General features: G+C 39.4%; 1 protein-coding gene across 1 annotated transcript; it reads left to right on the top strand.

The window, feature by feature from the left end:
* Positions 1-237: 237 nt before the first annotated feature.
* Positions 238-27,904, top strand: FZD6 (frizzled class receptor 6). Its single transcript, XM_056485307.1, has 7 exons — positions 238-282; positions 729-1,104; positions 17,812-18,008; positions 20,354-21,371; positions 23,696-23,844; positions 25,039-25,467; positions 25,932-27,904. The coding sequence occupies exons 2-7, from the start codon at positions 925-927 to the stop codon at positions 26,086-26,088; spliced, it is 2,130 nt and encodes a 709-aa protein (XP_056341282.1). The 5' UTR covers positions 238-282; positions 729-924; the 3' UTR covers positions 26,089-27,904.

Raw genomic sequence — 27,904 nt, 5'->3', positions numbered from 1 at the left:
CCCTGCACGGGAGGCGCGCTGGCACAACACGGCCGCACGGCCGGGTCCCCGCTCCCCACAGCCCGGCCGGGTCCCTGGTCCCCACGGCCGGGTCCCCGCTCCCCACAGCCCGGTCCCTGCTCCCCACAGCCAGATCCCTGCCCCACACAGCCCGGCCGGGCCCCGCCCGCCGCCACGGCCCCCGGCCCCACCGGGGCGGGAAGGTGCGGCCGCCCCGCCCCTCCCGCCAGACGCCACATCCTGCAGGTGCCGCGGGGCGGCCATCGCGGAGGGGCCGCGCCGGTGAGTGCGGCGGGCAGCGGGTTGGGCCCCGTCCCGTCCCGTCCCGGGGAGCGGCGGCTGCAGCTCGGAGCGTTGCCGCGGGCTGGCCGCCGGGAGGCGGGCACCGGTGAGGGGGCGGCGGGGGCGCGGCCCGGGCGTGGCGGGGATGCGGCGCCGGGGCCGCGCCCGGCGAGCCCCGGGTCCTGGGCCGACTGCCGCGCCGGGCCCGCGGGCGGCGCTCGCCAGGGCGGGGCTGGGAGCGGGCGCTGGGAGCGGCGGCGGCTCCGGGCCCGGCGGGAGCGGGGGCTGCGCCGAGCCGCGGCCCCGGCGGGCTGTGTGGGGTCGGGCGGAGCCGCAGGCCTCCTCTGCCTCTCGCCTGCAGGCCGGCCGAGATCGGCCTTTGCACGGGTGGTCGCGGTCGGGTTGTTTCTGCTGTTCACTTCTCTGTCCCGTCTTTGCACGTACAGGCTCAGAGAAGAAGGGATTTAGTAAAGTCGCGTTCAGCTGAAATGGACAATAGCTAAAGCAGCTCTGAGGAGTCTGCTTGTGTGCCTTACTGCCTTACACTGGAGCTAGCAGAGGAAGATGTGTGTTTTCATCCTTGTGCAACGCCGGTCTGACTGAACAGAGCGATGTGCTGCTGAAGTTGGAGATCCTGACAAAATGAAGGCACTTGTGTTCTCTGTGACCTGCAGTTTACTTCTGGCTCTGGTGCAAGGGCACAGCTTATTCACATGTGAGCCAATTACTATTTCCAGGTGTTCAGGAATGCCTTACAATATGACTTTTTTCCCAAACATCATGGGACACTATGATCAGGACACGGCTGCTCGCAAAATGGACGTAAGTTCTCCCCCAACCCCGCGCCCCCCTCTGATAGTATGTAACAAATTTGTCAGTGAGAAATTATTAAGGATACCTGTTGCACTGAATGGCAAGGCCGATAATGTTTAGTGAGTAGATGTTTCTTCGGACAGAGTGTTCTAGAGCTCCGTGGTCGTATAAGCACTATGTAAGGGAACTACCGACTTCCTCCCTCCACCCTGCCTTGGATCCTGTATTAGAGTGGAAGAGGAATGGGTGTAGCACAGCAATGTGGCTATTCAGAGCATTTTGGCAGAGCTGATTGCATATAGCTCAGGCAACTTGCTGTTAAACAGAGTAATTGTTGAAATTCTCAGGGGAAGTAGTTTATTATATCCTGGCCTGCCTGAACTCAGTGCAAAAACCATATTTAGAAGATGCTCTTTGCTCCTCTCTCACCTTACTGAGGAGAAGCACCTGAAGTTATTCTTAACTCTATTCTCCATTGTGGCTTTTGCATTCTGTTGTTTTCTATCTGGATGCTGAAATTTCTGACTGAAAGAACAACTTGACTCTTTTAAACTGAAAATAAGCACTTTTCTTACCTACATTGAGTGTGAGAGTGGCTCCTCTGAGAAAGAATATGCCATGTTGTGGAAAGGCTTTGCCCATAGCAATACCTGTAAAGGGTGAGAGCCTCTCTGGGTGAGAGGCTTGTAAAACAAGTTTGAAACCTGTTTTAATAATGGCTTTTCAGTGCTAAGAGGAGGGGGAAAATCTTAATACAGGTCTTGAAAAGCTCAGTGTCTTGTGCTATGCAGAGTGAAACAGAAGTGAGGTGAATATTAAGTTTTTGTTTTTAAAAAAATTATATGTGGTGTTGGAGGTACTGCTACTAAAGTCTTATTTGCATACTGCTTACTGAGCTTGGAGGAGGAGCTTGGTTCTGTTGCCAAAACATGTTTTTAGTGTTGCTTAGGATGATCACAATTCCCTGTTTGGCCGCCAGTTGCCAGCCTGGAATAGCACAGGCTTTGAACTCACATTGTTTCTGTCAGCCCGGTGTAGATGTATGGGAAATTCTGGTGTCAAATGTTAAGCCATCTGTATGCAAGCAACTGAATTCAGCTGCAGATCTCTGACAAATTGAGAGCTTTTAAGTTGGAAGGCAGGCTGTAGGCTTCAGTTGTGAACTGTGCAGTGCTTCTCCAGTCGTCATTTGTCAGGAATGCTTCCTGCAGTGTCTGTCACTTCATCTCCTCAGTACCTTGCTGCTTCCTACCTGGTGTGTGTTAACTGCAGCTGTTGAGCCAGCACTTGTCAGTATTTGTGCCTTCCAGTCATGCTGCTATTAGGGCAGAGGGACCACAAAGCCATTTTTATTAGGTTGCTATGACTGACTTTTCTCAACTGTAACTTGTGCCTAGTGCTTATGTGGAGGGAGTTCCTTCTGGAAAGTATTCATGGCTTACCTTACGTAGCTTACCCTACATTCTTGTATAGCTATTTCATTAAAAGGTGTGTGGTAGTGAGAAGTTTTGTTGTTTTCTCTCTTTTTCCATCCTATCACCTTTATAATCTGACTACTACAGTGTTGGATCACTACTCAGCCAACTGGCTGGGTGGCTGCAGGGAACAACAGTGTCTATTAGGATTTGATTTGCCTACCCTCTTTGATTTACTTCCTAGTCTCCTATCATTCCCACTGCCTGGCCTCTAATTTGGTATTCCTAACTACTGTGGTGCTGTGGAGGCATTTCTGAACTGCCTCTTGTGTGGTGGTCTGCCAGCCTTTACTTGTGGCCCAGCAGTGCTGATGGATTACTTGGTCAAAGTGAATTTTAAGACAGCTGCTTTATAGGTGAGAGGGTTTTGCTCCTATTTTGTATGAAGTTCGTGTTGAATCCACTGCTAGTGACTGCTAACAGTTAGATTCAGAATTAATGTGGTAAAAGCTTATGGTGGTTCATTGCTGGGCCTTCTTTCTGAGAGGGACCAGTGTGTATAGTGTGTACAGTGTCACATATTTTGATGTCATTCTTCATATCATTCAGTAACGACATCAGTTTGTCCATAGTTGATTGCAACAGAGAACCTTCTCAGGGTTGTCAAAGGGTTCTGCTTTTCAAGAGACTTAGTGTTGCAGCAGGAGAGGAGGTGTCACTCACTTCTGGAATAGTGTTTAATTTTAGTTTGCAGCCATAACGAGGCAGCGGGTTAGGAGGTGGAGGAGACTTCTGTTGTTTCAAGAGCTTAAATTTTTTTGTAATTTTCAGTCCAAACTTCATTCACACCAAAGAAAGAATTTTAATAGCATGTTTTCACTCTATGGAAGTGCTTTCTTTTGATCCTCAGTAGGAATGCTTAAAGGCTTTCTTTTTTAATTCTGTCTTGCTCTTCCCCCTCCCCTCCCCCTACCTGTTCTCAAAATTTGGCATGAGATTTACATCTTCACATGTAAGGTCTCACAGAGTTTTGAGGCTGAGGCCTGCAGTGTTTTGCTTCCTGTATCCTAACTGATTTTGAGTAACATACTTGATCATGGAGCTGTAAGGCACAAGGTAGAGACTTCTTCCAGAAATCAAACATATTTTGTGCAGAGAGAGCCCTAATGTTAATCCAGTTTTATGTTTCTATCCCCTCTAAGAATTTTTGGGGAGTGTTTATTCCCTAAAAGGACCAAGATTCGTCAAGGGGACAAGTCTCACCTCAAGGTGAAGTTCACTCTCCAAAATAGTGATAGCTCACAATGCCCCACTCTGAAGGCTCTACAGGTGTGTTCTGCTGCAAGGGAGTGTTGTACAGCCTGAAGAGCTGTGCTGGGAATGTGTTAAATTAGTATTTCTGGATGGTGTCTTCATAGTAATCCTCCAGGAGAGGATGTGGAGCTACTGTCTCAGGTAGTGATTGTCTTCCAGGCAAGCACCTGATACATGGTCTTACAATTCTGCCTCATGTATCAGCTGTTCATAATGATGTGCTATAAACCAGAGCACTGAAGCACTAGAGCAGGAAGATGACTGACTCAGTCCTAGGGCCTCTGTTATGGATGTTCTGGCTAGTGAGGGTAGTCCCTCTGGGATCTTGTTTTCTGCAGTAAAAAATACCTAATTTCCAGCTGCTCCCTCCGTTCACATATTTATTTATTTAGTTTAATTCTGAGCTTTCAATTTGACAATCTGAGTTTTGGCTTCTTGAGTTTTACTTTATATTTGGATTAGTTTTGTTTACACAACAAATGGTGGCTTTAGGAAAGTAAAACCACATGGTTTTGTGGTGTGAAGTTTTGTGTGTGTTTGCTAAACAGCTGCATGACTGTGGAATCTGATTATTTGCAGATGCCTACCTTCTCTGTATCTCAAAGTAATTTATCAGTAACTGCTCTTGTTACTACTGGTTCAGATTGGGAGGTGGAATATCTAGGGTTTGTCTGATGAGGAAAATAAGTGGGCATAACAGGAGATCTGGTTCATTACAGCTGTACTTAAATAGGTGTAACTCCCCCTCGTGGTCATCCACAAAAACAAGTCACTTCTAGTTCCAAAGTATTTCCTACTTTAACTGTTCTGGAATAGGTTGTCAACTGAAGGTATTATTCCATCAAAGCAGAGAGTTACTATGTTGTAACTTACATTCATATCTCTTAATCTGTTCTGCTGCAGTTCTGGAATGTGTCCACAGGAGACAAGCCCTTAAGACTTCCTGATGTGAGCAAGATCCATGTGTCTGTAGAAGTACAAAGGGAAAAGGGTTGCCAATGAGTTTTTAGAGCAGACTATAGAAAACACTGGAAAATGTTCCACAGAGAACAATGAAGTACCTCAGAGAGACTGAAAAAATGATTCAGTAGTGAGTTTTCCATTCACTTCTGAGTTCATGGCCATGTGCCAGAATGTGTGTGTGTGTCTGTGGAGGGTTAAGTGCAGCTGGCTGCAGCAGCAGAAATTTTGTGAGAACTGAGGTTGGTTTAGACAAAGGCATTTAAAGGGGGGTAAAAAGCACCTTCCAAAGTTTAACGCTGAAATTGCACGAATTAGAATTTGTAATGTAATGGCTTCATTTGCTTCCACTAAATCCAAATTTACAGTTAATTCCATATAACAGTGATTTAAAACACTGCAAACCTGGTGTCTGCAAGCTTAAATTGGTATATATGTGTGTGTATACACACAGGAAGGAAAATGCTGTCTACCACTGCCACTGGTTGGGAGTTTTGGGGAAATAAATGCTGTTTTGTGAATAGGTTATTACTGGGATAGCCTGCAAAGTAGCTCAGGTGTGAATTTACTTAATCCCTAGAGATAGCCATCTTTACTTCTCACTTGTACTCCACATGAGCAGTGCTTGGTGTAGTACATGAACCACTTGTACTTAAAACTTAAACCTTAAATCTCAGCACCTTTTAAGAAAATAGTCAATATTCTTGATCTGCTTGGAGTTTTGTCCCTGGTGCTGCCTCAGACACTAAAGTGGAGAAAGGTGAGGACATTGAGGTGTGGATATTGACCCCAATGGAGCAAGCACAAAGGAGTCTTTAATTCATATTTTGTTTGTAACATTTTTATTGTCTCTTTACCATGGTACTAAGGAGTGAGAAAGGCTTTTGTAAAAAGTGGTAAATTTAGAACATCATGTGTTACTGCATACAAACTAAGGTAATTTTTCTAGGTTCTCAGAATGAAGTGGTGGTCACAAAAGATTGTGGTGATGAAATAGCTAAATTGATGCTTGTTAAATGGAAGTGGGCAGATGCCAAAGTATTTTTTATAGATATTTCATATGGATCAAAGAAAATACAAGCAACTGACAGAACAAGAGGACACCGTCTTAAGCTATGCAAAGGGAAATATAGGTTAATATTAGGAGAAAGTTTTTCATGTAAAGAATAATAAGGTAGTGGAATGGTCTGTCCAGGGAGGTGGCAGAGTCACCATCCGTGGCTGTGTTTAAAAAAAGGCTGGATGTGGCACTCAGTGCCAGGGTCTAGTTGAGGTGTTAGGGCATGGGTTGGACTCCATGGTCTTGGAGGTCTCTTCCAACCAAGTGATTCTGTGATTCAAGGCAGTACAACTGACTTCTCTGCTGGTTATGTCTCAAGAAATATGGAATAGTCGGGCATGAATAATTCTGTTTTGAGCATCACCATGAAACCTGCAGAAAAGCGTTGATTAAGGGTTTGAAAACATGGGAGTTATCTGGGTAATTTTGTAAAATACCATAAAAATTTGGGATGTGTGTTAATTTTTTATGCTCTCTTGCTCTCAGGTATTCTGAGATGGCTGTCAGCGTATCAGTCATCTACAGAATCTGCTGCTGCTTTCTCTGAGCAGCAGGACTTGCCCACTTGATAATGTGAATAGCACTGCCTTGCTCTTTGTTCTGCAAGGATGCTGTTTAGAATGAATGGGGGTCCAAAGTAATGCATGCTTGACAAAGAGATGGTAGCTGGGGTTCTTGGAAATAGTATTGACAGTGTGATTCCAAGAGCCTCCTCTTTATCTGTCTTCAGAGCCTATGCTACACTAGCAAGTAATTTGGTGTTACAGGAGTGGATCAGTGGGTGAAGTTGTCAGCACACTTCTTACCTGTCTGCTGCCTGAGATGGAGTTTTACTCTGGGTTAGGTTTTGGCCAGTCTCACTGTGCCTGAGGTCTAAAGCTCGCCAATGGAAGGCTGCCTTGCAGATTTTTGTCAACAGCAGACCTCTGAGAAATACCATGGTATCTTGTTTGTCTCCTGCAGGTGTCTGTCCTGTCTGCAGTGCCCTGATTAATGTCCAAGGGTAGCTGCAAGCTATTGGTGGTTTCTTAGTCTCACTGTGCAGCCTTGTCTCAAATTCCCTCTTCTCCACACTCAAATCTGCAATTACTGGCTAAATCAAGGTAGTGATGGACTTAGTCCTGTGGCTGTAGCTTACTCCTAGAGGACACCTGTGGATAAATGGAACCAGCTTCCCTGAAACTCTTTATACAGAGAAGGAAAACAGGAACAGAGCTACTGAGTTTGTAACTACTTTGCCTTCATTGATAGGAGGCAATCCTAATAGGAGGCTCACAAGCCAAGTTAGGGCTTTGGAGCTGAGCTGTCTGCTGAGAACACCCTTGGAGTTGGAGAAAGTCAGCAGTGGGTACAAAGCTTTGAGAAACAGATGCAATTTCCATATTGTCTGAGTGTTTTTATGGAAGTGGCTGCTGCCCAGTGCAACCTTGTGAACTTTACCTGGTCATTAGCAAAACCTAGCATTAATTAGGTAGGATAGGTCCACTGAGGGTGATGTGACCATGATTTTGAAGGTCATCTTCACATACCTTTTTTTGAATAGTAGGCAAGTAGGATAAAATTGTATGTTGTGTGCTGTTTGCCCTCTGCTGTCCATGAGCTGTCAAACTGTGTGGGACCAACAACAGGGTAACAATTCCCACCCAGTGCATTGGCTCATGGCAGCTCTGGCAACAGCAGCTGGATTGTCTTGAAGGGTTTGGTGAACCAAGGTACATTGTGGGGCATCTTTGCAAGGCTCATGATGTTTAAGCCATCTACAAATCTAGCCCAAGAGTGGCAGAGGGTCCTGGTGTCTTTCTGAAGCAAGCTTTGTGGTGTTCAGGTGTGAGATGCTCCTTGTTCTCAGTGCTGCTTGGGTCAGGAGGCTGGATGGAGCTCAGGCCCTTGTGTGCTGGTGGGGGTGGAATGCAGGCTTAATTTCCATTTGCAGGATGGATGTTCAGAGTGTCAACTTGGTTACAAGATGTTACCTGTGACTTCATTGATAAAGACCATAAAAAGCAAACAGTCCAGAAAATAACCACATTGGATGGGGAATGTGGTCAAAAGTCCATGGTTTCTTTTCTGGTTTGACAGTGCAATGATTAAAGCTGACAATTTCTAAAATTACTGTTGTGTCATCTGCAGTTCTCTACTACATCCCAAAGGAGGGGGTGGGAGTAGCTGCACCACAAAATTTACTGCCTTTTTCTCTCTCTGTGTTGACTGTTGATTCACCAACTCTTAGGGACAAACATGGTTCCTTTGTCACATGGTTGCCTTTTTGTGTCTTTTCTATGTATTTGTGTGCATCTGTGATTGCTGTAACACATTGGTAATTTGTCTGCCAGAAGAAAAGATGCATATGCCTGCCTTCTTCTGAGCTGTGTAGTGTAGATGGGTGGAGAGTTGCTTGATTTCTGCTTAGCTGTTGGGAGAGGTGTGCGGGGGGTGTGTAAGAGCTATGTAAGTAGCTACTGTAGATGAGGGGAGAGAGGCCTGGATGATCAGTCTTTGTAGGACAGTAAGGATGATCTCTTATGAAGATACTTCTCCTCTAGACAAAAGCTTTCTGGGAGAAAAAAAAAAAACCTCCACTTTTCCTCTACTTAAAAAGTTATTTCAGATAATAACCTCATCCTTGCAAGTTTGGCTCATGCTGTATTCCCCAGAGGGCCTGCATAACCAGATTTCTGTAGTCTCAGTAGCTACTGCCACAAAGCACTTAGTGGCCAAACTCTCCACACAGTTATCCTGCATACAAAATTAAAAGCATTAGTTTTCTGGAGAGGGACTGTGCCCATCCAGCCCCATGGTGACCTAGCAATACCTGTTTGCTAGAATGCCATGTCCCAGCTGCATATTGTTTCACATGAGCTTCCTCTTGCAAGGAAGGTGCAAGATGCACCATTCTAAGAATCCAGTTGGGTGGGGGAATCTCACTGGGGATTATACCCAGAGCTACAAACAGAGCATTAAATGTTGAAGGTTAACATGGCCCACAAATCATAACAGGGTAAAAGAAAAGGTGGCCTTGAGTTTTTAGAACAGGAGAAATAGGGAGGATAATGAGAGGAATGTCACCAAGATGAGCACTGTAGGCTAACAATAAGGAAACAGTGTCTAATTCAGTCATTCAAAACTGGGGAGTGTCTCAAAGTATCACCAGCTGGAAATAGTGAAAGCAGAAGGCAGAGGTGATGGTTGCAGATGCTGAGGTAGATGTCTGCAGCTTCGTGGGCTTCAACTTGGTGAGATGACTTGTGCATGCCTGACTGACATCTCCTACTATAACAAAGTTGGTTTGTTTGGTAAGACTACTAAAGTTTTCATTTAAGACTGCTTAAAAATGCATGCAGTGGGCAAGAGAGAAATGGTGCAAGGTTACTACCCAGGTAACTTTGGTGGTGCTGTTGTGCTGAAGAGTGTCTCTACACTCACAGAGAGAGGGGGAAGCATGAATCTGGATGACTTTTGGAGCCAGAGCAGCAATGACTTCTGCTGGAATTTCTTAGAAATGGGGAGCTTTTTTAAAGATAAGACAGTCTATCAACATTATTACAGGTAATCCTTTACATTGAATTCTACACAAAAAGTTTAGCAATAAATCCAGTTACTCCTGGAACACGTGGCAAATACATGGAGAATTTAAGATTTGAGATTCTTATGCTCCCACAGTCCAGATGTAAGGCAGCTCTGTCTAGACTTCAGATGTCTGAGGGCCTGCAGTATACCTTCCTTCAGTTAACTTATAGTTGTAGGTCTTCTATGCTTTGTCTGGTTTACACAAAACCTGATCAGATACAGTGTATAACTGAAAATCTTGGTAAAAATAGTTCAGTTCTGTAACACTTGGGAAAAAGCTCTCATGTTTGTTAAGGACAGCAAATTGCAGAGGCTGGAATATCTATAATTTAGGTCAAGCTATAATTTAGGTTAAAACAAAAAATGCAGTGCATTTTGATAATAAGCTGTTTTGAAAAGTATTTGAAATACTTGTACTTTAGTTTGCTTCAGATAGTGAGATGTAGTATTTTTGTTTATATTGTTTATAACCTTTGCTATAGTTAAAATATGTATTTTTGTCTAGCATATGAAAATACTTAGAGGGAAAATATGGAATTGTTTTACTACAGAAAGAAATTATGTTGCTAGATCCCTTAATGGGCCATGCACTTGAACTGGGCTTGGTCCTAGTGAGTCCCTTTCAATTTAGAATATATTGTGACTTTGTATAGTTTATACAAAACTATTCAGAGTGTGTAAAAGTTAAAAAGCAGAATAGCCTGCTTTATGTGTCTGTGTGTCAATGACAGCTTAAGTGCCAATGTGTCATGTTGGAGTAGTTTTTTGGAGTTTATTTTTTTTTAAGCTGCATGAGTGCCTTGCTGTTCTATTGACCTTTGAAAACATTCCCCCATGTGCCTTATCCTTACCCTGGTAGGATTTGATTAATATTCCCATGACCTTGGAATAGCTAATGTGAAATTTCAGACCAGAATATGTATGCAGACACATATATGTCTATATATATGTATGTTGGATGAATGATGGTGAAGAGTTTGCAGACAGACTCGTTCTTGTTGCAGATCCCTTGAACGTGTCGCTGCTGGGTGATTCGGCTCCCTGAGCAGTGGCACAGCTGGCACCTGAGCTCTTGCCTGGCTGCTTCAGCTGATGGGTGATGGAGCTCAGTCCTGCCAAGCCCACCCCATGGGCACCTGCCTGCCTGCCAGCCAGAGCCTGGGGGCTGTACAGCACAGGGGTTTTAGGATCAGCTGCCATCCTTTGCCCTCTAAACACTGATCTTCAGGCGCTGAGCAGCTCCTGGCCCGTGTGGCTGTGGGAGAGGCACTGCTGGGCACAGTCCAGCTTATCAGCCACTGCACACTGGGCTGTGCCCAGGCTTAGTTCACAGCCCTGTGGCACTCTAAGTGCATGGGCTGCCTTTGCTGTTTGGCTGAAGGACAAAAATAAACTTGTATCTTTGCAAACATCTTTCAGTGCAGAACAGCATCGTTTGTCCAACTGCCTTGTTTACTACCCCACTACCACCCCCACCCTCTACCAGCTCTTTGAACTTCAGATTTTCCTGGAGTAGGAAACTTAAACTATTGTCTTTTAAACTACGGGGGCAACCTACTTTGTACTCTGACAAAATACTTCATTCTTATCTATGTGATTGTTAAATGTATTACATTTTAAAAATGTTGGAAAATCTTTTAGATTAAACACTTCATGTACTTTTAGTTTGAAGCTTATTGTGGAAGCTGCAGAAAGTAATGCGCTTTTTTTTAACAGCAGTGTATTCAAATAAAAATCAAATTAATGTATGTTTGATGGTTTTCTTTTTACCTCTGTCAAATCAGGATGCACTAATAATGCATATTAAACTTACTAGTATTCACATTTATAATATATATATTATATTCATTTATAGCTAAAGTATAAATGGTGACTTTTAGTCCTGAAAAACTTTTGTTGTTTTACCCAAGTAATTTTAACTGAATTGAGAAAATACAAATTACAGCTGATACTTGCTGCTGACAGCAGTAGTTGATTATTACCCATAGCTCAGGTAGAGACGTAGTGTATATGGGCTCTCATTTGAGTTCATCCCATGTTCCTTGCTGGTTTAAAGGATGGTTGGCATTGCACTAATGTTTCTGGGGCTTCCCATGTTCCTGTTTTCCAGTTCTGCTGTTAAGTAGCAGCTTTTAGCAGGCATGTAGCAACAAGACACTGACACTTAAGCTGCTTCATCCTGCAAAATCCTTACATACCAAATTAAGTGTATTTAACTTGCCTTTGATCTGAATTCATCAATGTAACTTCCAATGGGAAAAATCTAGTCTTTTCTCATCGTTGCTTTGAATCTATTGAACTTGAAAATTTCATCCTTCATTTAGTTTCATGTGTTGGGACAGTTATTTATTATGACTTAGTTAATTGTGCATGAACTAGAAGTCGGAGATTCTTGGCAGCTGATTCACTGTGGCCATCAGCAAATTGCTGCCCTTGCCAGCCTGTCTAGGAATTGCATGAAGGCATTAATCTCTCTGGGTGTGATGCTAATCTTGTTTGCATCCAGTCGAGAATAACTCCATTGTAGCAATAGTGTAGGATTAAATCAACCATGCCATACTTGCTCCACTGTTTTTAATTGAAACTGATTATCCTTGTAAAAGTGGCTAAAGACACTGTGAAGATTGTTAGTATAGCTCTGTGAGTATGAAGAATAATTAGTCTCCTCTTCTGAAATCCTTTATGTGCACTGTAATTGACAGTGGCTGTATTTCCTGACTCTCACATCTGAAAACTTACATTTATGAATGTATTTGGTTTAGGGTTTGAGGCTGTACTTCAATCCTGTAGTGACTGGATAGTAGGTTTATTTGTATGGTACTGTAAATTATTAACAATTAATTTTTAATTATTATATTCACGAAGGTGCTCTGTGAGAAGCAAGAGAGTTGGTGATCCTTCTGGGTCTCTTCCAGTTTAAGCTATTCTATGACTCTAACTATTCATTATTTAGGTAGCTGTTATTTCCTGTAAAGCAGAGACATAGTTACATGAATAGCAATGTGTATCTTCAATATAGGTAGGAATCCAGGGTACACAGTGCAGTACAATTGTAAAACTACAGATTTAAGCCTGTCTTTGCTTCAGTGACTGAAATACAGTGATATCTAAACAACAAGATGTAATGTTGCTGCTTTAGTCACAAGATCTGTATCAAAGACGTGACATGGCTTAACACTGAGATAGTTGGTGTCTGTCATTGTTTAACCCAGTTAACCACAGTGTTAACTAGATTAGCGAAGCTAAATGTTTTCACATGGTAGGTAGAGCTCAGTGGTTAGGAGAACAGATTATTACTGTCTTAGATATCTGATTCCAGTGGCTGAACAAAGGCTTGAGTCCTCTGTGTATCTCAGCTATTCAAGGTATTTCCTGTCTCTTATAATAAAGGTTTGCCATAGCTGATTGTAACAAAGACCTTGATATTTTAATCCACAGTTTTCTGTATTATGGGAGTATATCTGTGATATTAATCAGCAGAGTACAGGAGAATTTTTTTCATTTACTTGTTTTGGCATATGCTGGTAGTTATCATATATCAGATCCCCAGAGACTGATTATCTCTGGTAATGCTTCTGTCTAGGATCAGACTGAGATGAGGTACAACAGTGCATTTGGAATGTCTGCATGGAATAATGAACTTGTTTCTCCTGTGTATTGGAATTGTAAGCCTGCTAAGCACAAAACAGAGAAGCACTGTGAGCACAGGATACATATATAGTTCTAAGCTGCAATTTACTTGTTGGTAAAGCACATTTAAGAACATGTTTGTACTTAGACATTTTTTCTGTGTTTTGCACCATTTATTTTCACTTGTCTCAGTTGTGTTACTGTTTGTAGAACAGCACCATAACTGGATTTCTGAGGTGACTTATTTTTGCCACTGGAGAAAATATAACATAGACCCACCTCATAAGGAGTCTAGGACTTAATAAGGTGTTCATGTTTGTTAGTGGAATCCCACTTCTGGTTCTTCTCTGACAGTGCTTGAGGCAGTACCCCTCATGCTGTTACAGGCTACATCATCTTTGACTTTACATCTGCTATTAGTTTGTTGGTTTGGGGTCTTTTTGTGCTGTTGTTTTTTTTTAAAGACTGTTACTGTATTCTAGCTTGCCTTGTATTTTCTGAGTTTTGTTTCCCATTGTCAATAAGATGAGAATTTATATTTTAGAACTTATATTGGCTGTGTAATGCTCCCTTTGTTTTTTCAGGAGTCTGGTTTCATTCTATTTTTAACATTCTCATCACCCAATGTGCAGATTTTCATCTCTTCTTCATATGACAGGGCAGTGGTTGCTAATGCTTGAAATGCCAAGTGTCTTAGTTTCCTGGAAGAGCAAATTTTGTGTGTTTGTGCCAGTTGCAGACCCTGAACTTCCTGAAGAGAGGAGGATTATGGTGTAAGATTCTGAGTTTAATCCCAGGCTAGGATATTTAGGACACCAGCATGTGCGTGCAGTTTACTCAGCTGACCACTTGGGTAGAGTGTGGTTTGTGGTTGGGACATCCATGGTTCAGATAAAGTGCCCTTGAAGGAACTGAATCTTACTGTCAGTGAACTTGTGATCTTGGCTTTACTTTTTGCTTCTAGACTGTGCAGCTGGAGGAGCAAATACTTTGGTTTTGTTAAGATTTTTGCTTTTATGGTCCATCAGGAAATGCAGACATACTATTTTCTATGAGCAAACTTTTCCATTTTGGCTAGCTGGAAGTGAAGTCCACATTTAAAGATACATCATTGTTAGTAGAGTTCCAGGCACAATTCACTAACACTTGTGGTGTTCTTAAACGGTAAAAGTAGGCAGTTGCTGAAAACAAATCTGTATTTTACAGATCCCATTTGTGTGTGCTTGAGGCAAAGTTTTACATTTTATAGATTTTTTTTTTTTGTTGAGAAAACTGATTTGCTGTAAAATCTATTAAGAGTTTTTTGAGGGACTCCATACTTCTGTTGAAAGGGATAATTCAGATGGTATATTATATATACTTCAGTTTCCAAAAACATGGTCACAGCCTATATTTTTTTAAGAAACTCTGCTGGTAACCCATTGGAGACTTTTTCTAATGCCTGCCTAAAGAACAAGAAGGAAAGTAGGAATAAATAAATAGATAAATGTTTTTTCCCAATAAGAGATATTAAATCCTGAGTTGATAGTTTCATGCTATTCCACATAAATGACTAGAGTGGTTCCCCTTAGTTACTTGTTCTGAAACCTCTGATAACAAACTAATTCATAAGTGGACCTAGAAGAGGGATAGATACTAAATTTGCTGAGAAAACAAAATGGGATGAAAGAATTGCAGAGAGATCATGTGCTAGGAGCAACTGGACAATACAACTGTAGGTATGATTTAGGGTAGGGAAATGGAGAGTAATAAGTTTGGGGGAAAATAACCCCTAGAGTAATAAATATGGGGGGAAAAGTAATGCCCACTATCTATACAACTGGGTGGGCACAGTATTTTATCAGTTACTGTCACTCAGAAAGCCTTTGTTGTCACTGGAAATGTGATGTCAGGCTTCATATTCAGTCAAGGCAAATAGAAGGCAAAGAATATTATGAAAGGAGCAGAAATCAAAATTTAAGACATTACTATACTAATATATAAATATAATATAAAAATGATAGCAGGAAGACAAAATGACATGGAATAAGTATAGTGTTAATCTGTTACCTGTTTGTCAAAACACACATTAAGCTGCAAAAACAGGAGTTACAATAAACAGGTAAAATGCAGTATTTTCTCACTAATGTCTGCTAAAATTATGCAGGACAATTTACTGCTGTAGTATTTTACAAAGGTTTAAACTTAAATGATTGAAAAAGGGATGTGTTTCTGGAAGAAAGGTTTGTAATTGTCTTCTCAACACAGTGGTTGTGTTACAATGTGCAGCTTGTTTCCTAAACCCTTGATAGTAGGAGACTGGAAGAGATGTCAGGTTGTCTTATTGGCTACCAGCCAGGGTGGAATGAGGTGTCCAGCTGAAAGGTCTAACTTGGGAAGTCAGTTTGTGTTTTCAGAACATCAGACTGTTCCTGTGCTCATACTTTCAGGTTTTGGTAAATATTTTTATCAAGCTGGAAGAAATAAAAGGAATATTGTAAGAACAGTTACTCTTGGCAGCCAAGTCCTTGGAATTCTACTCTCATTACGTTATAGGCTAAACATAGCATTCTTCCTAAAAAATTGCATTTTTCAAATTATCTAGTAGGGTGGTTTTGCATTTAAATAAAATAGGCTCTTTAAACAAGTGTTTAGACAATGACAACATGCTTTAGTAAAACTCTTGCAGGCATTTTATTTTTGCTTGTCATTCCTTATTCACCTCTAATATAAAGTATCATTATACATATTGTGATTCTTGTCCTATTTTAGCTTTTAGGTAGCTTCATATGACAGAAACTCTGTTAGAGTGGTAAATGTTGGTTTTATGTCCTGACTTTCTTCACCAGACTTTTTCTTTATGCTCGTTTCCTGTATCGAAGGAGCAGGCTTAAAATATGCAACCTTATTATCTATATTGGAAAATTCTCTTCAAAAACTGTCAAGCTGCTTATAAAAATAGTTGATAAAATATCTCTGTAGGTAAACTCAGTTTCATTGATACAAATATTGAGATTTTTAAAAATCTTTACTTTTCTAGATCAGATTGATGAAAAGTTTTTGGCTGGTAGTCCAAAGCTCGCTCTAGAAAATTAATTTTACTTTTTATTGAATGAGATGAAGTATGGGTGATAAAAAGGAAGAACTCACAACAATCAACACAAATTCTACAAGACAATGTCAAAAATAAACTCAATTTCTGTAACAATTGAATATGACTACCCAGGCTATTTTGTTTATCCTAAGTTCTGGGAAGAACAGAGCAAATATAAATTAACAATTGAGAAGAAAAGAAACATTATAATTATGCAAAGGGAATTTAATTCATTTAAAGTAAAACCCTGACTGCTTTTTTCATCTGAAGCTGTGCAGCCTTTAGAAAATAATCCAATTTATGGAACTGGAACATACTATACCAGAACTGCATTTCTCTCCTTGTCATGAAATACTCAAATCTTGGGTTCCAGCAAAGGCAGCTCAAGAAGAGACATTCAGAGAGGGGATCAAACTAATGTGGGCCTGTTGTAATGGCATGTACAGATGCAACACACAGCTGGAGTGCTCTGAAGGGTACTGCCAACATTTTTTTGATTTATCATAAAGCACTTCTATGTTATTCTTGCTCTGCCTTATCTTCTTCCTTCCTCCCCACACATTCCTGTATTTATTACCAAGGTCCTTTAGGACTTGTAGATATTCCATTTTGTAAGGGAAATTTATTTAGCATTGTCTTTGCTTTTAAACTGTATGTTCAGTAGTAAGACTTGCTTCTTGGGTAAGAATATATATATATATATATATATATATATGAATGATACTTAAAAGCTGAAAAAAGTAAGGGTACTGTTCTGGACTCAGAATCTAATCCTTCCTTTTACAGCCATTGGTTGAATTTTTAAGAGACATAGATATTGATGGCAAAGAATTAAATAAAATTCTTACTAAGTACAGACCTTAATGAAAGTTTGGCCTACTTTGAAAATTGCATGCACTGTCTATGTTTAATGTCACACATAACATTTGCACATGTGGTAGTATTTTGGCCAAAATAATTTGCCCTAACAATAAAGCTGAGAAAATGTAGAACAGAAAGGCTGGGATTATTTTTACTTAAAAGCCTGTCTGATTGTTAATAAGCAATTGAATGCATTGAGCAGAAAAAGTTGAACTTCATTCTATGAATTCTCTAGTAAGAAGAGTCATCAGTTACTCACTGCCTGGTATTCTGTAATCCAGGCAAAGAAATTCTCAATCATGTTGAGAGAGATTTGAAATGAGATGTTTAAAAATGAGAAACAATATTTGGACCTCATTAACAAAAAACCCCAAATTTCTTTAGTGTGAGAGAAGATGAGTACAACACACCACTTAGGATGAAAATGTAATCTAACAGGAACTACAGGAATAGACACACCTTGAAAAACCTCAGGGCATTTCTTTGGAAGCTGACTGGTGTACAAAGAAACTCAATGTTTTACTTTATTTTCTAAGTATCTTGGGCATTCATAATACCTTTCAGATTTCTGATGTTGTCAAAAAGGAAAAATGATGCTTGGATGGCCAAAGATTGTCCAAGACCCTGGACACGGGCTGGGCTGGAAGTGCTAACAGGGCCTCTTGCCTCTCAGGACAATGGGTTTTGCTTTTTCAGAACTGCTGAACAAGCACTCTTATCTAATATCTTTTCAAACCCGCATAGGATTAAATGTGAACCCTAGTGATGAAAGTTAGTTTTGATTCTTTGAATTATCTTTTAAAAATTGCTAACCAAAGCCTTTTTCTTCCCTGTAGCCTTTCCTTATTCTTATGAATCTTCACTGTTCACCAGACGTCCACACATTTCTGTGCAGAGCCTTTGTCCCAGCCTGCCTCGATCAGATTCACGTGATTCACCCGTGTCGAAGCCTCTGCGAGAAAGTGTATTCTGACTGTAAGCAGTTGATGGACACTTTTGGAATTGCATGGCCTGAAGAGTTGGAATGTACCAGGTATTTTTCATATTGACAGGTGGTGGGAATGGTATTTTCATGTTTGAGCCAGACTGAGTTGAAAGTCTGAGGCAGAATGTTTAATATTATCTTGCTGTAACTTCCTTACTATGCTGACCCTGCAGTGCTTATGCACGGGACCATTTCTTTATGAAAACACTTTTGTTATTCAGATTATCACCTCCATTTTCTGCCTGTGCCATTTTTTTCCAACAAAGTTTGGCAGCAGTTGTTTTCAATAATCAGAAACCTGTAAGAGGTAGCTTTTTTACTGTACATTTCTAAAAGTTTAAAATATATGTTATGGCGTAGATTTTGCTTTGGTTTCTGATCTCTAAACTAGGGACAATCATGCTTACTTTATTAGGGGTTTTAGAAGTAACTGTTCATAAGATAATGAAATATAGACTATTCTGTATTTGAACAGACACAGAATGTTAAATTCTAGAAACCTTATTGTGATCCTAAATGCTTAAATGTGCCAACCTATTCTTGTATTGCTTTTTCTGTACTGCCTGACAAAACTCTCTTTTTTGAAATGTCACCTTTTCCTCAAAGGTGTTCACATATCTGTTTCAGATAGAGGACGGTTAATACTTTGTTTAGGGAAAGATGTCTACATATTTTTAATGGAAACCACTGGAAGCACTCCAGTGCAATCTTGAGATTATGACCTCCAGCTATAAATTATTAAGGCCAGATTTTGTTGTTTGTTTGTTAACACACATCAGGTCAAGAGGTACAGGAAAGGAGCAGAGACTGGAAACTCTATAAAATAATTTTTCTAACCCGCGTGGAGTTGCTAATCTGTGATGGGGCTGAGAGAGAATTAGAACAGTAGTCCTGTGGATGACCTGTAGAAATCAGTATTGGAGTCAATATGACAAGTGGCATTAATGCCATTTCCCATAGTTCTGCAGAAAAATAGAAGTTGTGAGATTTTAAGACAAGAAAGCATTAACTTCTATCTTCTGTGAGGTTCTATGCAACAATAGTGCCCCTCAGCCAGCAGATATCTTCAAGGATTGTTTTGAAAAAGTAGGACAACTACAAGTGAATCCAATTATTCAGTATGTCTTTAGAATGACATTTTAAATCAAATTATGTTCTTTTTCAGGATTTAGTGCAGCTTTAAATTATTTTATTGCTGCTAGCTTTTACTGAAAATGAGCCTTTCCTGTTCATATGTGAAGTGATACCTCTCTGGTAGCAGAAGTCCAGGATGTTCTTAGAGCAGCAGAGATCCTGCTGCTGCAGCCCATGGAAGAGGACCTGGTGTGGGCATGGGCAGTAACTGGAATACTGAGGATCACACTCTGTGTTCTTACAGATGAACATGAAGCATGTTAAGACAATGAGTGAATGAAGTTCACTCTGTTTCCACATGTACTTCTCCAGCCTGTGGTTAATGAAAGAATCTGCCATAGAATGAGTTTTCTTAACAATTAGTCTGGATTTAGTTGACAGCATGATAGTGCAGTAAAACAGAACTGAAGGTGGTTTTAGCTGGAGCTGTGCTTGGATACTGAATTGAGAGATTCTTGTAATAGTTTTGATAAAGAATGTTAGGATAACAGAACTTTAAAAGCTTTAAAAGCTAGAATGCAAAACTTGTTCCCTTAAACATACGCTTAAACTTGGAATGCATGTGACTATAAATTCCATTTTGAGTAAATGCTTACCTGCTTGAGTTATACAATCTCATTTGAAGATACATCCAGCACTGCTGATATGGTATTATCCATATAAAAAGATTACATCTTGTGTCTGGAGCAGTTGAGTCTTGAGCAGTTTTTAAATTACCATCACAGAGCTAGAAAATTGCTAAAATGCTAATAATTTTTACAGTGCTTGCATTTTCTGCCTAGGTTTTTTTTCAGTTAGGTAGTTTATTGTTGGCAATGAAATAGCAGATGTACTAATCATCAATTATGATGTCAGTCTTCTCTCTTAATTGAAGCTTGGATTTTGACAAGATTTTTTGCTGTCACAGTCTGTTGTAAAAAAATTTTAAAAAGCAACTGATGTAAATATTTTATATACATATGTAAAAGTGCAGTATAATTTTAAAGTGTAGAATGATTGCAATTTGAGTAGTGTTTCATAAACTGTAGAACAACAGCTAGAGATTGACAGTTAAATGAATGTGATTGAAATCTTCTGAAATGAAGATAGTTTAAGTTTGGTTTTTATAATGCCATCTGATTTTTTTTTCATAGTTTCACATTTGCATCATCTATAAAATTTAGAAGTGCTTAGGATCAGATTTTTGTCATGTTTCTAAGATGTAATTCTAGTTGAGAATGAGGTCTATTGAGATATTTCCTCTTCTGTTTATTTTTCAGACTAATCAATTGTGATGAGACTGCTCCTGCTACTGCTGCTGTAACCACAAACATACATGGAACTCAGAAGACCCCAAGCCAGATCCGAAGGGATTATGGATTCTGGTGTCCCCGACACCTGCACACTGCCAATGGACAAGGCTACAAGTTTCTAGGAATTGATCAGTGTGCACCCCCATGTCCCAATATGTACTTCAAAAATTATGAATTGGATGTGGCAAAAAGCTTCATTGGAATAGTTTCAATCTTTTGTCTTTGTGCTACACTTTTCACATTCCTGACTTTTCTGATTGATGTTAAAAGGTTTAGGTACCCAGAGAGACCAATCATATATTATTCTGTCTGTTACAGCATAGTCTCTCTAATGTACTTTATTGGATTTTTACTTGGGAACAAAACTGCCTGTAATGAGGCAGATGATAAGTTAGAAATTGGCGAAACGGTTGTTCTAGGCTCCCAAAACAAAGCCTGTACTGTTCTTTTCATGGTTTTGTACTTTTTCACTATGGCAGGAACCATATGGTGGGTGATTCTGACCATCACTTGGTTCCTTGCAGCAGGAAGAAAATGGAGCTGTGAAGCTATTGCACAAAAGGCCATGTGGTTCCATGCAGTTGCCTGGGGAATACCTGGCTTTCTAACCATTATGCTCCTTGCAATGAACAAAGTGGAAGGGGACAATATCAGTGGAGTCTGTTTCGTGGGTCTCTACGACCTGGACGCCTCTCTGTACTTCGTGCTTCTGCCGCTGTGCCTGTGTGTGTTTTTCGGTCTGTCTCTCCTTTTAGCTGGCATTATTTCCCTGAACCACGTGCGGCAGGTCATTCAGCACGATGGCAGGAACCAGGAGAAGCTCAAGAAATTCATGATCCGAATCGGAGTTTTTAGTGGCTTGTACTTGGTGCCGCTTGTTGCGCTTCTTGGATGTTACGTTTATGAGCTGGTGAACCGGAAAATCTGGGAAACTACTTGGGTGTTTGACCACTGTGACCAGTACCATATTCCTTGCCCTTATCAGGCAAGTAACATTTTCCTTTATAAATAATACTGTGAAGTTGATTAGCAAAAATCCTTGTGCTTATCTGCCATGCAATGAGTAAATTATTTTCACGTTAAGTAATCAGTTCAAAAACATGGAGTGATTAATTCCTCTTTAAGTCAAAAACAATGCTTTGAAAATTTTAATCTAATTGGTAGCATTCAGCAATTAAATTCCAGCTTGTAGCTCTAACAGAACATATAGCTTTTTAATGATCTTTGAACTTCATGGTACAAATTTTGATGGAGGAGGGTCATTCTTCACAATATTGGTTTCTAAAAGTATTTGCTTAGTACTTTAGTGCCATGCTCAGTATCAAAGTACATAAGATGAATTTTTGTCTATTTTAGTTGAAGTTGAAATAATGATTCTTGAAAATTTAGACTAAATTTGATTTAAAATGGTGCTTATAACCACAGATTTAGAATGACTTTTTTCTTCAAAGTGTAAAAGTGTAAACCACTTGAAATTACAGAACAAATTTGCCATTTTTTTCCATAATAACTATTGTTTTCAGGCTGATTTTCAGAAATTCAAATAATTCTTTATTACAAAACAAACCCAAAAGAAGGCAAATAAAGAAAAAAAACTCAGCTTTAAAATTTGGAGGTGGTTGTATTTAACATTTGCCTCTTAAAATCCAACTTGGAAAGACTTTTAATTTAAATCTGCCTATGCTCAGTGGATTAAATCTGCTGCAGTTCCAGGGAGTTTATATGTTTACAAGTATCGTTCTTTCATTTAAGAGCAAATATAAGGAGACAACATCACTAAAAGAAATGCAAGTGTCTCGTGTCATCTTTTATTGCATTACACTTCCCATCTATTTTTTTGCTGCAATTTAATAATTAGGAATATAGACACAGGCATTATGGAATGATCAGGATTGATCTCTTTACATTCCATAACATCATTTATTATTCTCTGGATTGAAGTCAGTGTAGGCTGAAAGCAGCACAGCTCACAGACAAGTTGGTTGTTTTGACTTCCAATACTGTTTCTTAGCAAGTGTATTTTGGCTTCATTGGGTTTTCTTCTGAGCTCTGTATAAACCTAAATGCTTCAGAATATACAAGTTTGAAAACAAAACTTCAATGCTTTAAAAAAATCAATGAATTTGTTTTGTAGTGCTTAAATATAACAGCTTGGCATAATAACACAGAGCATGTATTTTTAGCCTTTAATTAGCCCATTGGAAGGAAGACATATCAACATTAAATGTTGCAAAAAGATCTACTCTATGGCATCTGTCCCTATAATAGGCAGTTTGTATTTATTGTGGAATAGCTTAAAGTGGTGTGCTTGGCCTTGGCTTACCTGATCTGGCTTGTAGACTTTTGTTACATTTGCCAGATGAAAAGCAAATCAAAACAAACTGAAGTAGCTAGTTACCTGGCTAGCAGAAATAGTGACTTTCATAGATAAGCCTGGCAGATAAGACAAGTGGCATAAATTAAATTTGCAGCATGAGATCGGAAGATAACGATCTCTCACTGAGTTAAATGTCTCAACTCCTATGATACAGCTCTGCAAATAGGTGGATTAATTTTGCAATAAACAGAAAGCTACTGTGTAGTTCCCTGTGGCTCCTTGAAGAGGCTGTCTAATCAGATTAACTCCCAACTAATCCTTCCAGTACCTGAAGGGAGCCTAGAAGAAAGAGGAAGAGAGACTTTTTAGAAGGGCATGTAGTGACAGGACAAGGGGGAATAGCTTTGAACTGAAAAGAGAGTAAGTTTAGATTAGATATTAGGAAGAAATCCTTTACTTTAAAGGTGGAGAGGCACTGGAACAGGTTTGCTGGAGAAGTTATGAGTGCCTCATCCCTGGAAGTGTTCAAGGCTAGGCTGGATGGGACTTTGATCACCTGGTCTGAAGGGAGATGTCCCTGCCTGTGGCAGCTGGGGTGGAAGTTGATGATCTGTAAGGTCCCTTCTAACCTAAACCATTCTGTGATTCTGTGATCCACTTGCTGTTTCTTTTAAGTAGAAGGGATAAATCTTTTACACTTACCTCTGGAGAACATTTTTACTAATAGTATTACACCCAAAATTACCTTTTCTTTCAATTTAAAAGAAAAACAATTCCTTCTGACAGATCTCTTCTCTATGTATATTCAGCTGAACCACATCTGACTTGACTGTACATGTCTGATGTTTGTCTGCAGTACAAGCCTCAACAAAGAATAACAGTGACATGGAGAAAGTCTCTCATTTAAGAAATTTATTTGTTTTTTCATTTCAAAAGTAAATCAATGAGTATGTTTTCTTCTTTGCATTTATTATTTTTTTTTTATCTTCTAGGCAAAGGCACTAGCAAGACCAGAAATATTTTTGTTTCTGATGAAGTATTTGCTCACATTAATTGTTGGCATATCTCCGGTGTTCTGGGTGGGAAGTAAAAAGACCTGTTCTGAGTGGGCCAATTTCTTCAACAGAAACCGCAAAAGAGAGTAAGAAATTTTTTTTCTCTGTTTTTTAAAGTATATACTTACATTTGACTTTCAGACATGTTTCTTTGTATATAGCTCAGGTAATCAAAATTTTGTCCTCGGACTATATGTGCTGCTTTGGGCATCAGCAGAATTCCATTGGAATCTGAGGAAGTTTTAAATATGCAGTGACTTCTTATCAACAGTCTCAAGAAGACAGAAAATGTTGTCCTCTGCTGATTTCTCTTTTGTAGAGCAGAAGGTGTGTTTCTCTGTTTAGCATTGGCTAAATGCATCTCTGGTTCAAGTCAAAGGAGGAAAGATAATTTCAGCCATCAGTTTAGTTCTTTTCATGTGTTGTGACCACTTCATTTGACACAGTACTTAGTTCTGTGTTTACTGTCGTGCAATAATAATATCCTCTTTTTTCCTCTGCCAGGCTTGTCTTATTTTAAAATTAATATTTATTGAACCCTCCTTACTATCAATTTTATTGCTTTAATCTAGTGTTCCTTTTTTTTAATTAAACAGAAGAACTCCGTTTTATTACCTATTTTAAGCAAATTTGTATCTATGGATTTAAACAGCTTATAAATTTTGTCTCCATTTCTTGTAGTTGTCTTTTTATCAGTTCTTTTTTGTGGCTTGATTATTTCTTTTCAGATTATCAGTTACTTATAAATGATATTGTGGTTTTAGATAATTTTGTTTCTTTGGCTTTCCCAAGGCAGTAGTCTCTCTTTTATTTTATATCTACATTCCTCAATGGTGAATTTATAGCTTCCTTCCCCTCTCCCCTCTTTTTTCCATTTCTTGTATTTTAGACTTTAATTGCTTTTAACTACAAGGATTTAAAAATAATTAAGTCTTTTTTACAATGTTTACCTTTTTTCATTTGAAGGAGGTTGACTATAAAGTTGGTAATACAGCTGCTTATGAGGTAATCCTTCTTTTCTCTCTAGTAGATCATTAATTCACTGTAGTCATTGAACCTATTTGCAGAAGTAAGAAATGTAGAAATCTGCTTTGTTTGTTCTACAGACAATTACTTTGGAGCCATTATGATTTTTTTTTCTCTTCAGTTACAATTTTTTCGCTGTGTTCATTAACATCCAGCTCAGATTGCATCACTGGTTGCTGTTCTTTCAAGGTTTTGTGTATATTATAGCTAAGGTTATTTTCTTTGTTCACTTATGTGCTTGTACTCTCTTTCAGTCCAATCAGTGAGAGTCGAAGAGTGCTGCAAGAATCATGTGAATTTTTCTTGAGGCACAATTCCAAGGTTAAACATAAAAAGAAGCACTACAAGTCAACATCACACAGACTGAAAGTAATTTCAAAGTCGATGGGGACCAGTACAGCTGGCACAACAAATCATGGAACTTCTGCAGTAGCAATCACTAATCATGATTACTTAAGCCAGGAAACCATGGCAGAAATTAAAACCTCTCCAGAGACATCTGAGAAAGAGATGGAGGCAGACGGAGCATCAGCGCGAAGAGCGGAGGAAGGTGAAGACAGCGGAGATCAGATGTTACCCAGTGCTAAACTGACCGTGGATCAGGTGGAAAGGAGGAACAAAGCAGATAGCACATGTCATATGAGTACTTTGGCTGAGAGTATTAAGAGAGTAGGTGAAGGAAGGTAAGGCTCCTGAACTCAGTATTTTCTCTGTTTATACATACTACCATTATTTTTGTTAGTTTTGAAGAATCAGGGTATTCTCAGTATGCAACTGACCTTCAGCAGCTGTCAAGAGAACTTGCAGACTGTGGACATTATGTTTAGCATGTGAGCTGTTTTATATTTTTGTAGGATTCTTCTTTTCCTTTTAAGGGTTTTGTTGGAGCTTCAGCTTGTAGGATATTCTTGCCTTGTTGAACAGTGACCCTCTAGAAACCTGTGACTGCACTGCAATCACTTTGAGAGGTGATGGGAATGAAAAAGAGCAATGGTGACCGTAGGCTTGTAAAAGTGTACAGAACTGTACTGCATTCTTTTGAAAAGAATACAGACATATTATGATTTCTTTACTCTTTTTGTTTCCAGTGTAATGTAAATTAAACTGTACTTAAAATTTACTCTGTTTTATTTTTCATTACTTACAGAATAACTCCCAGAAATGATTTTAGTGAGTCCCCTTCACTACAAAGGAGCTGTTCCCAAATACCTGATGTCCCACAGTCACCTTCTGTATCACTACTTGTCTACTCAGCTTCAGACACCAGAAGAGAGCTGGATTCAGGAAACAGTTCTAATCCTTGAAAGACTGAAAATTTGTATTAACATTTGCATTGTATAGAACTGACATGAGTTCTTTGTTACACTGGAAATAATGGATATTCTGTGCCTTATTAAAAAATACACATATCCTGCTTTGCACTTAAAAATGTATGTTTTGTTGTGGGGACAGCTAGCAATAATGTACTGTATTTAATCCTGTCCAGGACTAATGGAAATTGAGGTTCTGTAGGACATGGCAATAATGTAAGAAAAATATGAGAGACAAATATTATTCCATATATAAAGAACATTTTGTAATGAATTGCATTAAAATAATGCTTAGAAAGCACTGTTACTTCTCAAGGTATAAAATTTTGTCTGCCTCTTTGGTAGTTTTCAAAATTTTTAAATTTTTTCTCTTTTTTACTGTCTCTTAAACAACAGTATCACTTAAATAAGTGATGCACAAACTTCTAAATACTGTCTAAATTATGCATCATGCTGTATAAATTATAGCACTGGTTTATGGTAGCTTGTACACTGAATATGAAAAGGAATCTGAAATTATAGCAGTTTGTTTTGTACATAAAAATTAGTTTTGTAAATAAGTGACTGCATAAGGTCAATCTTTAGAACTACTGTTTTGTATGTATTGTACAAACTTGGGAAAGTTCCCGTGCTTCCCTTAGGGTGTCGCTGAAGCCAACAGTCCCCTGGTGATCAGCCAACATGACACAGTTCTGAGAAAAGCAGTTTGGACCTTTATCCTTAACATGCACTGATATTTGGGGTGAGATGGGTCCTGCTACAGGGATGATGCAGAGGGTGCAGCCCTCTCTCAGGAAAATGCCTCTTGGAGCCTCTCCTGGTGTGGTGGTCCTGGGCATGGTGCCAAAGGGAGCACCTCAGACTCCTGGGCTTGGTGGGCACAGTCTGACGTGCAGGCTTTGGGCTTTTGTCCTGAGCTGCAGCAACAGCTCATCTTATGCTGTTTCTATGTCAGTAACGTCATTATTTTTTAAATGCTATAAAGAAATATCTTGCAGATAACTGCTGCAAATAACTGTTGAGTTATTAATATGAGGCTTCTTTAACAATCTATTTACTGAGAATGCAGCCTTAATACTTTTCCTCCAAAGCCTAATTTTCTATTATGCTACAGTGATATATTTTCTCTAACTCAAAAAGGCCTTAATACATATAGCCTTTCTTAGGCTAGGTGGTTCTCAAGAGCAATTACTGCAGATGTGGATAACGATTTCATTGTCTGAAATGAGTCAAGATTTTTAAGACCCAATAGGATTTGTTACTTGAGATAATTTGGAGACATATTTTGTTGTTTTCTAAACCTAAATGTCAATGCATTTTGTAAGACTGTCCAGCATCTTGCATTTGACCACTAATAAGAATTCTTCTCAATGTTATGGTGTTATGCAGAGAATTTACTATGAGTTGGGGCAGCATTCATGGTGATGCATTGAACAATTAAAATTGTATGGTACAAAGGGCTTGTAAATGCTGGAACAGCAGGAACAACAGTTCTGATAAACCAAAGGTATTTGTTTTATCAATTGTACATTAAATTTCTTTGTATCACAGTATCTGCATTTTGGCATTTGTAATTTATTGCCTTCAATGGGATATGCTCTTTCTTTTAGAATTTTCCCATTAAAAGTACACAGAATTCTTGCTACTGAGTGGACAATAACAAAGATACCAAAAACCTCCTGTGTAAAGGTGCACTAAATACCCTTCATTTTTCTAGTTCTGTTTGTAACCAGGTAACTTTATACACATGTTCAGTAGTTTTGTTATTACTGTATTTGTTACTAATAAAATATGCTATTGTATAGTGAGA

The sequence above is a fragment of the Oenanthe melanoleuca genome, chromosome 2 (assembly GCF_029582105.1).
Source record: "Oenanthe melanoleuca isolate GR-GAL-2019-014 chromosome 2, OMel1.0, whole genome shotgun sequence".
In the NCBI taxonomy this organism is placed as follows: Eukaryota; Metazoa; Chordata; class Aves; order Passeriformes; family Muscicapidae; genus Oenanthe; species Oenanthe melanoleuca.
This window is presented reverse-complemented; position numbering and strand designations above follow the sequence as displayed.